This window comes from Chlorocebus sabaeus, chromosome 7 (genome assembly GCF_047675955.1).
Source record: "Chlorocebus sabaeus isolate Y175 chromosome 7, mChlSab1.0.hap1, whole genome shotgun sequence".
Taxonomy (NCBI): domain Eukaryota; kingdom Metazoa; phylum Chordata; class Mammalia; order Primates; family Cercopithecidae; genus Chlorocebus; species Chlorocebus sabaeus.
The window spans coordinates 29,612,383-29,629,978 of record NC_132910.1 but is presented as its reverse complement, the minus strand read 5'-3'; the positions used below and the strand labels follow the sequence as shown (position 1 = coordinate 29,629,978).

At 40.3% G+C, this 17,596-nt stretch overlaps 1 protein-coding gene across 2 annotated transcripts in view; it reads right to left on the bottom strand.

Moving 5' to 3' along the window:
* FRAS1 (Fraser extracellular matrix complex subunit 1) overlaps positions 1-17,596 on the bottom strand; it is a 461,113-nt gene that overhangs the window by 216,589 nt on the left and 226,928 nt on the right. For both annotated transcript variants that reach the window (XM_073017428.1, XM_073017427.1), the window contains exons 17-19: positions 16,866-17,006; positions 15,335-15,511; positions 3,306-3,446 (exon numbers count right to left, since the gene is read on the bottom strand). In XM_073017428.1, coding sequence (XP_072873529.1) covers positions 3,306-3,446; positions 15,335-15,511; positions 16,866-17,006 — 459 coding nt within the window. The remainder of the gene's footprint in view (positions 1-3,305; positions 3,447-15,334; positions 15,512-16,865; positions 17,007-17,596) is intronic.

The following is a 17,596-nucleotide window of genomic DNA, read 5'->3' as shown; positions in this document are numbered from 1 at the left end:
CGCGGCTGGTGGGAAGCAAAGGCACAGATTTCGAGTAAAGTCAACTGCCTCTCGATTCTGGCAAGAGGCCAAGAGAAGATTAGGAGTTATTTAAGAAAAAAAAAAAAAAAAAAAAAAAAGCAAGCAAGCAAGAAAATGAACTGCTGATTAGAAAGATAGCACTCTCGCCCCTTCTACATTCCTGAGGCTTTCAATGTTGAAAGCGCCTGTCCAAAAGATATAGCATTCTCTGGATGATTTCCAACACCCAGTTTTTCCTCCCTATCAGAATATTTCCAGTGACCTGGGTGCCCTGCTGCTCATGGTACCATCCATCTGCTGGCTTCCAGCAGACAGAGGCATGGACTTAGAAGAGTTAGAGCTACCCAGACTTTCCTCCTCTAAACAATTTTATACATACAAAAACCAGCTGGGTTAGGATGAAAGCACCTAAGGATAGAAACAGCTCTCAAGGGCAATCCTAATGACAAAGAAACCAGGAACATTCCCCCACTGAGCTTGACAGAGTATTTAAAGTAAAGCAACTCACCAGGGGACTGCAAAGATTAAAAAGACACTTAGAAAATGGCAAAAAATTCCAGAACAAATGTAATATTGATCTTCAATCATCAGCTAAATTTGTGTTCATTCTAAATCACTTCTTTGAAGTTTAAGGCTAGATGAATGTAACAAATATTAATTTATTTTAAAAACACGTCATAAGTTTATTATATTTACTGACTCCAGAAATACTTGCAATATAATTTCATATCAGTGGGCTTTTTCCTATCAGCTGGCTCCAATAATCTATTTTTTAGAAATAAAAGAGAAATAATGATAGAATTTTTTTCCCTCTATATACCAAAAAAACAAAAAACAAAAAACAAAAAACACAGTGCTACAATAAAGTCCTTAAATTTTAGTATTCCGTCAATCCCAACAAAATTCTGTACTAATCCCAACTAGTAATTTTCAGAATCTCTGTCACTGAAACATAAAGGTGATCTTAAAAAATACACTGGCTTTGGGAGGCTGAGACGGGCGGATCACGAGGTCAGGAGATCGAGACCATCCTGGGTAACACGGTGAAACCCCGTCTCTACTAAAAAATACAAAAAACTAGCTGGGCGTGGTGGCGGGCGCCTGTAGTCCCAGCTACTCGGGAGGCTGAGGCAGGAGAATGGCGTAAAGCCGGGAGGCGGAGCTTGCAGTGAGCTGAGATCCCGCCACTGCACTCCAGCCTGGGCGACAGAGTGAGACTCTGTCTCAAAAAAAAAAAAAAAAAAAATACACTGGACTGACATGTTAAAGTAAGAAGCAAACACCTCCATCTCCTTTTGCTCTATTCTGCTGTAGCCCGGTAAAGTGGGGCTGGGAAGTGCACAGTTACCTGTGCCAAATGCTTGATTCCATACAAGTGCATTAGTACCAAGGTAGCTTGTCTCCATGATGAAGATCATCAAATCCATCCCTAATTTTGTGCATAAGCCATTTCTCCACTGAGAGGTGTATTCTATTCCTTCACCCACTCAAATATGGGTTATCTTGCTTTGACCAACAGAATATAGCAGAAGTGACAGTGAGGTTAGGTGATAGGCAGCTTGTAGTTTCTGCTTAGGTCTCTTGAAATACTCATTCCAGGAGAAGACAGCTGACACGTAAGAAGATGGACTAGCTGAGATTGCCATGCTGTGAGGAAGTACAATTAGCCACGAGAAGAGGCCTCATTGAGTAAGAGATTGTTGACCAACCCAGGTGACAGACATGTCAATGAAGAGCCCACCTGCAGGATCTGAAGAAAGCTGCCCGGCAATCCTCAGAACTGGGAAATACAATTGTTGTCTAATGCCACAAATTTGGGGTGGTTTATTATGCAACAATTGATAACCAGAGCACTACCTCATTAAGAGGGAGAAAGTAAAAGATCTTCCTAGTGTCCTCAAGTGTCCCAGTTGCCAAATTTCATTTCTTATGTGAAAGGAAATGGAGTCAGATGCAGTGACTAACAACTGTAATCCCAGGACTTTGGGATGCTAAAGAGGGAGGATTGCTTGAGGCCAGGAGTTCAGGACAAGTCTGGGAACAAAGTGAGACCCTGTCTCTACAAAAAGTTAAGAAAAAATTAGTTGGGCATGGTGAGGCATGTCTACAGTTCCAGCTACTTGAGAGGCTAAGGTAGGAGGATCACTAGAGCCCAGGAGTTCAAGGTTGCAGTGAGCTATGATCATGCCACTTCACTCCATCCTGGATGACAGAGTGAGAATCCATCTCTTAAAAAAAAAAACGAAAAAGAAGTAGAATAATATGCAGCCATGAAAACAATAAATATACACATATGTATCTGTATATATAACTTTTTATCACATAGAAAATTGCTTATGACTTTATATTTTGAAAAAAAAATAAAAAAGTATAGCTCTAATTTATTCTCAATTATGTAACAGCATGCATAAAAAGTAGGTCAAAAAGGAATCTATCACCAGGGTAAAACTTGTTGCTTCTAAGATGTGGCATAATCAGTTGTCTTTATCCCCAAACCCCCATTTATTTTTCCTGGCCTGAACTTTCAATCCTTCTACAATGAGTACATATCTTTTTAATAATCAGAAACATAAACTTTAAAACTTTTTAAAAAAGCCACAGGCTGGGTACAGTAGCTCACATCTGTAATCTCAGCACTTTGGGAGACCAAGGTGGGAGGATTACTTGAGCCCAGGAGTTCATGTCTAGCCTAGGCAACACTTTTTCCTACAAATAAGAATAAAAAAATTAGCCAAGCATGGCGGCACATACTAATGGTTTCAGCTACTCATAAGGCTGAGGTGGGAGGATTGCTTGAGCCCAGGAAGCTGAGGTGAGGTTGCAGTGAGCTGTGATCACACCACCGCACTCCAGCTTGGGCAACAGTAGAACCCCATCCCTATCTCTCTCTCTCTCTTTTTAAGCCATAGCAACAAAGACTTATGCTGAACTAAGTTCTGGTTCTTTTAGAAAATAAAGGTCATTATTTAGTCCATGACAGGAGTTATTTATTCAGATCATTGTCTTCCAGGCAAGAGAAAACCAAGTTCAGAGTTTATTAAAATATTATAGTCTCTATGGTAAAGCCGATTCTAATGTTTTATTTTCATGCTTCCTTATTGGAAGAACTAAATTTTACTTGTTCCCCTCCCTCTATACTTTGAACCTGCAAGTTCAAGAGAAGGATTTATAGCAGAATCTTAGTCCCTGGTATGACAAGGTTCCTAATTACAGTGTCTGGCTACGCTCTGAAGACAAAACAAGGGCATAGGCAATGTGCCCCAGCATGTTACATATTCACTCACCTGTGCAACTACCTTCCTGGTGAAAGTAGCCATCTGGGCACTGGGAGAGGCACTGCCCATCCAACAGCACATGGGAAGGCCCACAGTCTGTGCAGTTACGTGGGCTTTTCCCTGCACATCTGAAACAGGACTGGTGGCAAGCTGGGGGAAAGATAAAGCAAAGGAGACAATCAGGAAAGCCCCACAAGACACAGATGGTAACTCTATCTCTCCCATTAACATTCCTGGGTCAGAGTCTGTTCTGTACATTCACTTGGTTTTCTCAGGGACAGGCCGCATATCTCACACACTTCTCTCTAAAGGCAGTCTCCTGCAAAGCAAGCATTTGTGGAACCCAGATTAAGTAAAGCACAAGTGCCTCAAAACAGAAATAACCATTTGCAGAATCATACATTTCTTTCTTCCTAAGTTCCCATTCTCAGAGAATGTGAAATAAAAAACAGGAAGCCGGAAAACAGTTCTCCCTCCCTTGGGACAGCTCTCTATCACTAGATACTCTGCTGCTTATCGGGTTGCTCAAATCAAAGAGAAAAGCTGGTGAGAGCTTCACTTATTGATTTCACATAGGTTTATAGAGTGCCTACTCTGAGATGGAGACTGGGCATACACAGATGAGAATTGCCCAACATGTTGAGCTGCTCAAACTAGTTGCTACAACAGACACCCAAGCAAGCTACTGAAATAGAATGAATGAAAGACAGAGTGTAGCACAGAGAATAAGAGCATCACATCATAGCTCTATGTGAATTCGACTAACTCATTTCTCAAGGCTCCTGCTTCCTCATTTATAAAACAAGGATCCAAACAGAACTTATTGCATGGGATGTTGTGGACACTAATTGGGCTGATGAATATGAATTCTTAGGATAGTGCTGGACACACAGTAAGGGCTTAATAAATCTTGGCTATAAGCATTAACCTTAAGTGCCACGTTAGAACTACCTACAGGTGAAAAGAGAGTAAAGGCAAACAGAAAGAAAACATTTCTGCTTGCTTTCACTGGACCTTTAATGATAAAGGGGATAGTTGCATGACTTCTCAAGAGTAGCCATTGTCTTAATCATGCCTTTTTATTATCTATATTTTTGATTCTTTGACATCTGAAACCAAGCAGATTTTGGACAGACTGACCCTCTCGGGCCTATATTCCTGGAGATAATAAATGATGTCCTTGGGAGCATGCCTTCATATGCAAACTAACTAATCCAAAACTCACACTCCCACTACCACCCTTATCATACTCTTACACTCCAGGCTACTATTCTCCTGCCTTGGGGTCAGGTACTAGACAACTAGAGACAGTCTCTATACCTCACAGACCACTGTAATTATCCCAACTAGCCAATCCTAAGCCTGCTTACCCTACCTCACCCATCCCTTTCTACTGACGCTAAAGTCTCTTGCCCATGTTCCCCCAATCACCTCTGCCTCCTGACTGACCCTGGTGCTCCCCCTTGTGGCCCTTTATGCCATGGGGTGCCCCTTCCTCTTTGGAGCTGTGAGTAACAAACTTTTCAATGGTAATAGTCTCTTGATCTTCTGGCCTCACCACACCGGAATAATAAAAACTATGTGTTAAAACAACCAGCCATTTATCTCCAATCATTCATTTGTCATTAAGCCTCAAGTAACTTCAAGTACTGGGGATACAATGATGAGTAAGACAAAGACCTGGTTCTTCATGCAGATAACCCCATGCATTTCAGGCCATCTTCTGCCCAATGGACAAGATCCACCAGACTACAGAGACACCCTCTGAGTACATTCACTGTGCCTCAGCTTGGAAGGACCAGAAGTGATTTTACACCACTGAGATCTCCATTGCCACCAACACCTAATAAAATGTAACATAGAATCTTTAATATATATATGGAGCTAATGTTCAGCTAGGACATCCTGGTTCATCAGTACTGGTGGTTAAAGTATTGAACTACTTCCATGCAGGTTGGTATATGGCTGTTGCCCTAAGCCTTCCAGTGCTCTGCTGCAGCCTTGACCCCACCCCTAGCACCCTGCCCTACTCATAGTCTGGCACCTACAGGCTAATACCCATACCAGGAGACTCCCAGGACTCTGCTCCTGAACTCAGGTCAATGCCATCCTCACTGGGCAGTGCCCATGCCTTACTGGTTAATAAATATTTTGATCACCATCCCTGGATATACTACAGAGTTTTATTCAAGAGTATTTTTTACTATATGATAAACAGAATCTAGAGATCCATATTTTTAATTAATGTTCTTTTTCTCAAATTCAATTTTATTTTTTAAGATTATAAAACAACCCTATTAGCATAAGTCACAGCTAGGAATTTTTTCCCAAGTATTTTCAGACTCCTCTTAAAATAATGAATAAACTGATGTTTAAGAAAATATTATTATAAAAGAAGGATATACATTAGCGCCTTATTTAAGACATGTTTAACACAAAGCGAAACAGTTTGTAAAGGAAAGTGAGGTGGCAATACTTTAAAGCACAGCTAAATAATATTGTTAACACAAAGCTTTGCAGGATAACATGGGGGAAGCATCTTGAAGCAACACATTTTTGCACACCTAAATGTATGTCTGATGATATCCTTAGGTTTATATCAGACTTTACAAGATTGCTAAAATCCCTAGCTCTTCCTGTTATACCTCTTTAATCAATAGGAAATCAAAGTGTATCACTGTGCAATTGAAAATTGGAGAAAGATTAATTAATGCATTATGAGTACAAACATTTCATTTCACTTGGTCACAAAATGAATGAAATAGCCTTACTCAATGTGCATAAAGGTTATTTTTCGATTATATACAACGGGAAGGTAAAGAGGACAAACAAGTTGAAAGGCTGGTAGGCCAAGAAGTCCAGAAGAAAATCCCTTTGCATCCAGTAGATTTTAGAAATAAGCTCCAATGAACGTTGCCATGACAGTCTTCAGAAGACTTCACTGAAAATGTTTAAGAACTAACTAGATAATGAACTAGTTAGTTGCTGTGGGTACAGAGGGAAAGGAATATGCTGGAATATACTGGATGATGATCCTCTTAAAAGTATTTTTTTTTTCTCTATAATGCTCTGTTTCTGCAAGTACAGGCATTAACATCTGCATTCTTTAAAAAAAAAAGTCATGAAACTTCAATTCCGTGCTGGTTTTGGAAATATCGACACTATTTCAGTGACTTATATGAGGCTTAATCATTCTATGGAAGCTGATTTCATAGCGGGAGTTCTATCTGAAGTCTAAGATCCTTCAAGGAAGACTGAACCCATTACAGAGCATATATGGGAGATATCTGAAAGAAGTTCTATGAATAATTCCTCCGTGCAATACTACATTTTGAGAGACTGGCTTTCCAGTTGATGGCTAAGTACGTATATTTCTGAAAAAGCATAAGTGAGCTGCTTAAGCACTAAAAAGTGTCCTTAGGTGACTATAAAGTCCAGTCAACCTGACCTCAGCAAACACTGTACCTAAAATAATTAAACATATCATTTTTTATTCATTCTATTTTCCATGTGTATTTCAAACAACCGATACTACTGTTTTTCTTTTTAATGATACAAAAAATGTGATAAAGTGTCCCTACTTTCATATCATACAAACTTTCCTGGCTTTTCATGTCAAAAACAAATTTTGAGGGGTGCTTCTCTCAAAATATGATGTAGATATCAAAATCCTCTAGACTCAGAATGGGAGTACTGTGATAAGAGCTAAAAACTGAAATGAGTAAACTTAATCAAAATTGATCTCCCCTTACAGTCACCCTCCTTTTCCTTCTTCTCGTTACTTTTTGTTTGTTGTTTTTTTCTTGGTGAAAGAGTTTTGCTCTATCACCCAGGCTGGAGTTCAGCAGCGTGATCATAGTTTTCTGAAGCCTCAAACTTCAGACCTCCAGCAATCCTCTTACCTCAGCTTCCCAAACCACTAGGATGATAGGAGGCAGCCACTGTGCTCAGTCTTTTTTCGTTTTCTTTTTTAAATGAACACGATTTAACATCCCCAATCTCTTATTCGGACTAGATTAGAAACGCTTTAAGAGTAAAAATCATGTCTTTTTCATCTCTATGATCCCTTCAGTGCCTGTCACCATCCCTTGTCCCTATCATGTCATAAATTCTCAATAAATGTATTTCTGATGACTAAATGGGTGGCCAGGTGGGTGTGTGTGCTGGGGTGGATAGATGGATGGAGGCATTGGCATCATACTTATCTAGTTCTCCTGTCTTTGAAAATTTCTTTCAGCCTCTTTCTCTAGCCACCTCATAAATACTGAAGTTTCTCCCAATTCCACCTTTTACCCTTCCTTTTCTTACTCTTGGGCAAACTTTTCCATAGATTTAATGATGACCTCCATGCTAGTGAGTCCTAAATTTATGTGTACAGCTTTGACCTTTATCCTGAACTCTGATCACATAAATCGACTACCTAGGAGATATCTTTTCTTGGTGTTTCAAAAGTATCTTATATTCCTCACTTTCAAAATACTACTCTGCATCTACTTCTAAGCTCATCCCATATCCACTTAATGTAAATTGTGGATATCGGTCCAAAACTTTACTCATATCCATCCCCAACCCCACATCCTACTCCCCTACCTGCTATTTCTTTTGTATTCCCTATCTCACTTGGTAGCTCCACCATTCACCAAGTTACTCATGCTGCAACCTTGGAGTTATCCTACACTTTTACTTTTCTATCACCACAAGCCATTTAAGCTCTGTTGATTTTACTTCCTAAATCTCTATCAAATCTATCCCACCTTCCCATGGCCCCTTAATACGGACCTTCAACATCATTCATGACCTGGGTTAGTGCAGCAGCTTCCTAACCAGCGCTACACTGCTTCTGCCTATTTACCCGCCACACATTCACCGGATAGATCTTTACAAAATGTGAATGGACCACATTTTTTCCCTACTTAAAATCTTTTAATAGTTTACCCGTACCAACAATGTGAACTCTAAACTCCTTAGCACAGCACATAAAGCACTTCATGTAAAGTCCCACACACACCCTGCATCTCAGCGTCATTCTGCACAATTCTCCTCTCTGGACTCTATACTACAAGAACACCAAACACATTGTACTTCTCCAAATACACCTTTGCACTTACTGTTTTCTTGGCCTAGAATGCCCTTTCTTACCTTCTTTACCTGGTGAACTCCCATTAATCCTTCAAAGGCTTAATCATGGAAAGTTTTCCCTCTACAAATCTTTCCTCACTACCTTCTCTCCTAGACAGAGCCCATCTACTCTGTGCTATTTCAGTCCCTTGTGACTGCTGCTATTACAGCATGTGTCATGCTGTTTTAATTACTTGCTTAGATGTCAGTCTCTCCTACTTGATCATGCTTTCCTTCAGGCATAGTCTGTAGCTTTTTCATCTTTCTCTCCCCAAAGCCTGGCACACCCATGCTATAAAAGCAAGAAGGGGAAAGTGAAGAAGGCCGAACGTTACCAGAAGGCACCTATTTGTATAGCGCATGTCAGCACTCTAGGGACTACGTTAAAAGGCATTGCTTAATATAGATTCCATATGCTTAATCCAATTAATGTAAGAGAATTCCAACTTCATAAACGGTAACATACTCTTAAGCTGTGCAGGCAGACTCCTGCCCACGTATTTCTTTAATTAAAACTCTTTGCCTTGAGGCCTTTGGTGAGTCATAGCAACAACTAAATGATCAAAATACACAGAGCATGCTTTATTTCTTCCCATTCACCTAAACCAAGTTAATTAATTGACCAAAGTAACTGGTGAATTATTTTTTTAAAAACCTGATACTAAACCTTTAGCAATTTTGTGCCATTTTGCTCTGTGCAGTAAGACCCAGCCCTAGGAGGCTAGAAACATTTAGTTGCTGAAATTCCCCTGAAAAATCCCTGACCAAAGCTCCATCAGCAATCTAAGTACAATGAAAAGGCAGGGATGGGACTGTTGGGATGTTTATTACCTCTGCATTCTTTTTTAAAACACCATGTTTCTTCTGAGATAACAAATTAGACAATGTGTAAGTAAAACCCGTTATTGTTGTACAGAGTTCATTTTTAAAGTAAAAGCTTGTAATTTCTTCAAAATTATATCATCTTAAATCCTCATGCTGAACTGTGTGGAAATTGAAAGACTCCATTATTAATTTGCCACGGAATTGGGGCAATTACATGGCTAATCTAATCATCCTGACCATGTTCATATTCAGTCCCAGTCACCACTGCCAAATTGTGTAATGGCGACTGAGCTCATTATTAATTGGATGGCCTGGCCTGAAATTAAATTGTAAAGCTCTAGTGTGACATGCAAAAAAAAAAAAAAAAAAAAAAAAAAAAAATGGAATCTGAGCTTAATAAAAAGAAAGTAAGTAAATCCGTTCTGGGCAACTATGTCCTGTATTAGAACCCAGGATCCCTCATTGCTAAATCATTCTTTATTTGGTTCCTCCTAAGCATCACTTTTTTCATCTATAAAGCAGGAGTAGATATATGCAAACTTTCAAGATTTTCAACAAAATTATTGGTTGTGAGGACTTTCTAAACTATAAAGGGATATATACCCACATGTATGTGTGTTCGTGTGTGTGTGTGTTATATAAACAACTGTCCAAATTTATGCCATAAGATTAAAAGTAGTAATCTCAAAATGAAAGGGTTATAGGTAGTGTTGACAGATAAACACAAGACACTCAATTAAATATGAATTTCAGATAAATGATAAATCATATTTTAGAATATCTTATGCAATATTAGAGATATGTTTATACTATAAAAATTATTCATTTTTTAAAACTTGCTAAAGCCTGAATTTTTATTTGCTAAACCAAATATAGTGATAGGTATTCTTTTTCTCTTTTTTCCCCCTTATTTATATTTTTAAAAGTTTCTATAATATGTATAATACATGGAATGAGAAAAAACAAAAATGGGGATGTCTTACTAACTGTTGAAGAGAGAAAGAAGCATACCAATGCTGAAGTGATAAGCTGCTGCTTCTTTGATTAGAAGCTTTGCTTCTCCAAACTGTGGTCCAGGGATCAGCAGCAACAGCCTCACCGAGGTGCATGTTATAAACGCAGCAACACAGATCTCACTCCCACCCTACTGAATCTCAATATACATTTTAACAAGATTCCCAGGAGAGTCCTATGAGAAATTCTGTTCTAGAGAGACCTCAAATAAAAGCTAAGTCTTCAAAATAATTAAACCTTTTAAAAGAAAAAAGAAATCCTTCAAACAAAATGGAAGGAGAATCAGAGGCTGAGCTGAGCAATTAAAACAGATCAAGGAACATCAGTAGCAGAGGCCTCCAAGAGACATAGAGCTCTAGATCCTTTGCTCTGTCTGTCCATCCCTGGGCTGCCATGTACTGCCACACCGGTTGTCACTAGTGACTCCAGGAGGAGCCAGGCACAAAGATAGCTATGAGAATAGCACCCCTGGGGTTGTGCAGCAGAGCAACGCCTCCCCCTGCCCTCACCTAGATTCACACTCACAGAGGCATGGGAATCAGTGAAGGAAGACTGATAAAAAAGTAAAAAATGTTTTTCTGATGTTATTTTGGATGACACAGGTTTTTATTGATTTGTTGTAATTTGTTTAGTTTTAGTTTTTTTTGTTTTTTTTTTTGCAAGGGGTTGATGTGTATTTCTTGGGTTTGGGTTTGCTTTTTTATGAAGTCACTTGAATCTATCAGTGCTAGCGAACATTCAGCTAAACTCATGAGATCGATTTGATGAAATTACTACAATTACTACAATTCTTCTTTTAGCTAATACTCAGTAGTAATAGTTAATAAATGTGCACAATTTGGATTGATTATTGAAAATGTCTCCAATCTTTTACAATTAGCAACAAACTCTCTTTTGTGCCAGCAATTCTAGCCACACGTTGGAAACATAGAGGCCTTGTGAAAAAGAAACATGAAGTCAAAGTTCTGCCTTCTGAAGCACCCAGTTCATTTTTTCTGATGAGCCAAAGCACAGGACAAATACATACAAGTGGCCACCCCCATATTCCCAGAGCTCTTCTGCTGTCTTGTCCCATCAGCCCATTCCTCTCCCCTCCATTACCTTGCTGGGGGCTTCTGGGCACAGACCAGCATCCATGGGTTTTGTTGCTGCTACTGTTATTCATTCATTCATTATTTATTTATTATCTGTTTCTCTCACTAAAATACAAGTTCCATGAGAAAAGGAATTTTCATTTGACCCATTTGATAGTATATTCGCAGTCCCTAGAAATGCCTGGCACTCAGGAGACACTCAACGAACATTTGCTGGAGGAATGAATAAAGACAGACTGTCCTCCAGCTTCCAATAAGTAGTGTTCTTTTTGATCACTGTTAATTTTAAATTTTTTTTGTTCTCTCATTGCAGACTCGGATTTTAGTCAAATATCTGTAGTATTGTTTCTTCATCCTGCACTAGGGCTTGTTGTGTGGCTCAAAGTAAAAACTTTTATGATAACTTCTGACACCACTTCAGTGTCTAAGTAAATTGCTTCTTCCTATAACGAATCTCTCTCTCCCTTTAATTAGCTGCAGTAATATTCTAATCACTCTGTGCTGTAGTTTCAAAGGAAGAAGGAGGGTTCTGGAAAACAGTTTTCTCTTCCTTACACAAGCACTTGAAACTAAAGGTGCTGTAAAAGAAACCCTTAATAGTGCGTATGTGTGCACACACTCATACGCACACATGTACACACATGCCCATCGAACCTTTTTAAGATTCTGTAGAGAGGTAAGGATATTTCTGGGAAGATGTGGGAAGAAGAGCCCAATGCAATCTCATAGAACTCCCAGGCCTGATTCATAGACAACACTTCAGCAGAATTGAAAATGGAACAGATTATGGGAAGGCAGAAAGGTTTCCAGAGATACGGGATGAGTGACAGGAAATACATCAATCAGCACACGTAGCACTCAGGTAAGGATGGAAACAATTGGTAGTTGTGCTCAGTTTCCCAATGGAATCTTAGGCAACTCAATTAACCTCTTTCTGCCACATTCTCATCACTTGTAAATTGAGTACAACAACCTACCTAGTGGAGATTGCACAGGGATTTGCTAATAAACGTGAGTAGACAGCTATATGTAGGATACCTAATAATATTATGTTAATGAGCATAAAGTCACAGGGCTACAAGGGACTCAAGAGGTCAATTCAGTCCTTTCACATGGGACCACAATTAAACCATTCCAGCAGAATTGGATTCTAACCTTTTTCTTTTTTTCAGACAAAGTTTTGTTCTTGTTGCCCAGGCTGGAATGCAATGGCATGATCTCGGCTCACTGCAATCTCTGCCCGCTGGGTTCAAGCAATTCTCCTGCCTCAGCCTCCTGAGTAGCTGGGATTATAGGCACATGCCACCATGCCCAGCTAATTTTTTTTATTTTTAGTAGAGATGGGGTTTCACCATGTTGGCCAGGCTGGTCTTGAACTCCAGAGTTCAAGGTGATCCACCTGCCTTGGCCTCCCAAAATGCTGGGATTACAGGCGTGAGCCACCACGCCCAGTCAGATTCTAATCTTTTTAAAGATGCCTGTATAAAGGGCTTCCCAGAAACCTTCCGTTTGTCAAGGATGTTTTCTTAAATGTAAGATGCTCTAATCCTGAAGCATTAGTATGCTGTGCTTCTCTCCCTGTATGGAAAGGAGACTAGGAGCTGTACCACCTTGAACAGTTGGTCATATGAACTCTTTAGCCACTGGAATACAGTAGCGTGACGGTTTATAGCACGGATACTGGATACCAGATTTCGGTTCCCACTGGATTCTACTCTGTGCTGGCTACATGACTTTGAGCACATCACAACCTCAACTTCCTCAAGCCTCAGTTTCCGCTCCTACACAATAGTTGTCCTACGGATCCCATAAGGTTGGCCTTGAGACTAAGTGAGCAACACCAGTAAGGTACTTCTCACAGTGCCTGACTCATGGTGGGTATTGAATAAATGGTCATATTATTTTCTGGGCTAAAAAACCCTGGTCACTCTAATTTTTAATTATTTACAATTCTAACTATTTCTGAACTCACTCCAAATTCCCCATTTTTGAATGTTTAATGTGGTGCTCAAAATTGTAAGAAGGACCTAACTGCACTGAGTGGTCTAGGAAGATGTCACTTTGATTTTTCACGGGAGCACTGTACCAAAGGGAAAACCAGAATCATTAGGCTACAGTGAGGAATTTCCTGTGGGCTTTTCTAGCTTCTCTGCTTTCAACCTGTGTGCCACAAAAGCCAGGGGTCTCACTTAGCATCTCTCTGAATTCTTGGAAAGACTGGTGTTCCTGGAGGTCTAATTCCTCTGTGGTTTCCACTGAAAACCTCGGGGTGCACAGTTCAAGGCTGTGTAAAACTATGCAGACTAGTTTCACAGATTCCATCAAATCACAGATCACTTCTGCAACAATGCGGGAGATTGGGAGGGAGAGAGAAGTTATGCTTTCTGTTTCTATTTTATCCTTGTACTTTCCTCATATCAAGCAGGGCTAGGCACTATAATTATCTTCTTTAGGGGATATGGGTTTTGCCAGAAAGCAGAAGTGGCTGGAGGAAGCTTGTCTGGCAAACCTAAACCCACTGAAGAGAACGGAGAAGCAATTAAACAGAGGAGGAAAATGCTTTTTTCCACCCCTTGCTCCCCAGCACCTCCCCTCCCACCGGAGTCTGTGGGGTCCCTAAGGAAAGAGCCACATCACCCTCCACTTTGGCACCTGGAAGCAATCAGACCACAGGAGAAGGCTGTGTGGTGTGTGCCTTGGGATGGCACTGGGACTCGGCAGCAACAAAGATGCCCATATTCCACAAGTGGTTATAAAAACAGCCACAGGAGTTTAAATGGCCACAGAGAGATTGGGCAACGCATACAGGGTAGAAACCAGGCTGTCTGGAGAGTAGCGACCTTCCCCTCAATCTCTGGGCACCATGAAAATCCCCTGGAGTCTGAAGCCTCCCAGGGAGCAGGGGATTCCCCATCATGTTCCAGGACACCTGAGTATATGGAAGGAGGTTCGCACCTACGGAGCAGGAGGGCTTCACAATTTACCAGCAACTTCGACACTCCTCACCGTCTTTGAGCCTGGCAAAAAGGCTACATGTCAGCCTATTCTAACGCTGTGAATACAAACACTCAGAGAGGTTAAGTGTCTGGTCCTGGGTCTCTGCGTTTTAATTCCGCATCCTTCCAACTGTGCCATATGACACCTTGTGTCCGAAATTTTTTAACCTAGTCTTGAAACCCACATTTCCTTGTGAGGGTATATTGAAATGGAGGCCACAAAACTGAATTTGCAGCATGCTTACTGTTACATTACAAAGATAAACACGCAAAGCTATGAATATGAAAAAAGACTCAGATATCATAACAAAATGGAAAGGCAATTGGGTTTAGGTAATGTGTAGATTATAAAATTTTTAATGAACATATGTTTACAATGAAAAATATAAATTAATGATTTTTTTTTAGGTAGCTTTAGAGTCAAACCATTCACCCAACAGCAAGGCAGCTACTTGTGGGAACAGAAAGGAAACTATACCCTTCCCTTTCATCTCCTCATAGATGGCCTGGCTATTGAGTCAAATTATTCAGGATGTCATCAATTCTCTAGAGACGATATGCCAAGGCAAACAGCAGAAATCACTTCTAAATTTTGACAGAAGTCCAGATTTTGCCCTGAAGGGACCAATTCATATTCAGAGTAGCAAATTAGAAGAAATAATAAATGAAGTTCTACGACGAGCTCTGAGTCTTTTGTAATTACACATAGTGGTCCCTGAAAGAATTTCTGTCTGAGACTTCTGCGAATGGAACTTTGGAAAAGGTAGAGTCGAAGGGATTAGCTCTTTATAATCATCTATGGTTCACAAAGGGAGGGAGGCTATTGGTAGGGGCTACTCTTTTGCACGTTGGTCTCCTGCTTTATTCAGAAGCATCTTGGAACCATTCTAACACGAAACATAGATCTTCTTCTTGGCTTTGGTCCCACCTTACAGGATGTCTCAAGAGGTAAGCCCAGAGGCTACCTAACATTTTCTCAAATCATGCTTACCTTCACATATGCCAGTGCTCTCCAAGTAAAAATGGGCTCTACACTGGGCTAGACACTCGCCAGAGGGGATGCCCGCCCCAGACAGCTGCTCCACTTGCAGTCCTTCCTCTGGCTTCTTACACCCAGTACAGTGAGAGGGCGCAGGACCCACACAAGCCAGGCAGGAGAAGTGACAGGCTGTAAATGGAAATAAAAGGCAGAAAATAATACAAGGATCAAACGAATGTTGCAAATCTTTCATTAAATCAAACCCACTTAGAAAAGTTCACCAAACGCAGCGTTTCAGCATATTATTTTTCTAATGTTCTATATAAAGCACAGAGTGATAATAATGTTTGTGGAAGGAACAGTGAGGGGTGGTGTTAACCAGTCACATCTCCCAGGTCCCATAAGGGCTGTCGGGCTAGACAACAACAACAAACAAACAAACAAAACCAGAAAACTGGACAATATTGGCTTGGTTCTCCAGAGAAACACACTCACTAAATGACGATTCAACATTACACCTTTGGTTTTTATTGTAGCTTTTTAGAACCATTCATATGGAAGCCATTACTGTATCTTTTGCAAAAATGGTGGTTGTGTTATTACCTATGAGTCATCCATCACCCACTACATAGGGGTCCAGGCAACAAATTCCTCTTAGAATTTATCTGGGTTAAGGCTGCTTTTCTAGACAAGAAAGAGGCCCCTTTGAGCAGCAACGAATGTTTCATAATCCATCACCGTGTTTTGCTTACCCTGGCTACTGGTGAAAAGCAAAGTCAAATAAGGTAGTCAAACTATCTGGTGCCCACATTTGAATACAATTAACTCTCCTGTTCTTTAAAAGATTCTCTCAATTTTCTCTTCCAAAACAGTTGTTGCAGCTTTCCTACTTCAAATACGTTCTTCTTGTAACTATTCTCAAACTCTGTTCTAAGGATCCCGATGTACAAATAAACATACAGTGATTTCACTTAATTCTGATGTACAAATAAATATACATTGATTTCACTTAAAGTATTTGTTCCCAATATTCTAGTTTCAAAATGCTTAAATGATATCACCCTCCCAAGGAGCCCAAAGCCTTTATGGCAAACAGCTATTTAAGATTTTGCCATTTCACTCAGCCCAGAGGCATCGCTAGTGACTCTCAGTTTGCTCAGCAGTATCATTACCAAAAAGAAATTCTTCAGGGGAAAACAAAATGAAGTCTAAGAAAAACATTAGCAAAGGCAGGAGAGTAGAGAAAGGAGGCAAGAGTTCTATTTTGTTTTAATGTACAGGAAAGAAAATAACATTCCCCCTAAAAACAGCCAGAAAAAAAAAAAAAATCATAACCCTTTGACTGTCTTCACAAATTTTCAAATGAATTTTTTTCAGATCAACCCTTCACAAAACTATTGCAATGAAAAATGTTTATAATGTATGGATAGCCATAAAAGATACACTAGAAGAAAAGTTACACTGGAAAGTTACATTATTGAAAGAAGTAAATCTACGTTCTTGTGGGATAGCTTCTCAAGAACGATGGTGACACCAACAATACCTTTGCAGACCCCGTAGTCAGAGTAGAAGCCCTCTCCACAGTGGGGCAGACAGTGGCCTTGACGCAGAGCCTTGGGGGGGCTGCAGGCTGTACAGTGAGAGGCTGTGGGCCCAGAGCAGCTGGCACACGAGTTATGACAAACTGAGGAAGAAAGCGAGAGGGAGAACACCATGGGACAGGGGTGAATAAAGCGCCCACTTCCTGACTGGGCTTCGCAAGCCTGGGACTCTTAGTCCCCTCTGGATGTCACACCAAACCAAGGGGAAAATGTGTTGGGAGGTGGTTACACTGTCAGAACTGCCCACATGGCCCTTTACCCACCATGTAGCCATGCTCTACATATTGCTTATTAGCTACCCTTTATTTAGTGTTTATATTAAGCACTTTCTACACATTGTCACTTTAAATTTTCCTAACAACATTATGAGGTAGTTATTACAAATGACATTTTATAGATGAGGAGACTGAAGTCTTGGAAGTTAAAAAATTTACCTATGATTACAGGCTTTATTCATAGCAGGGCTGAGATTTAGCCCTAGGTCCGTCTGGACCTAAACCTCACACTGCCTAAATGGATTAGAGTGGAAAGGCTGTGGGTCGGAGCGTTGGAAGCACTGGCATTTTGACCAGTGTCTCCACCAATTCATCAATGCCCTCAGTCAAGCCTAGGTCTCTCCTGACCTAGTTTTCTTGGTATGAGCACAGTGAAAGGTTGGACAAAATGATCATTT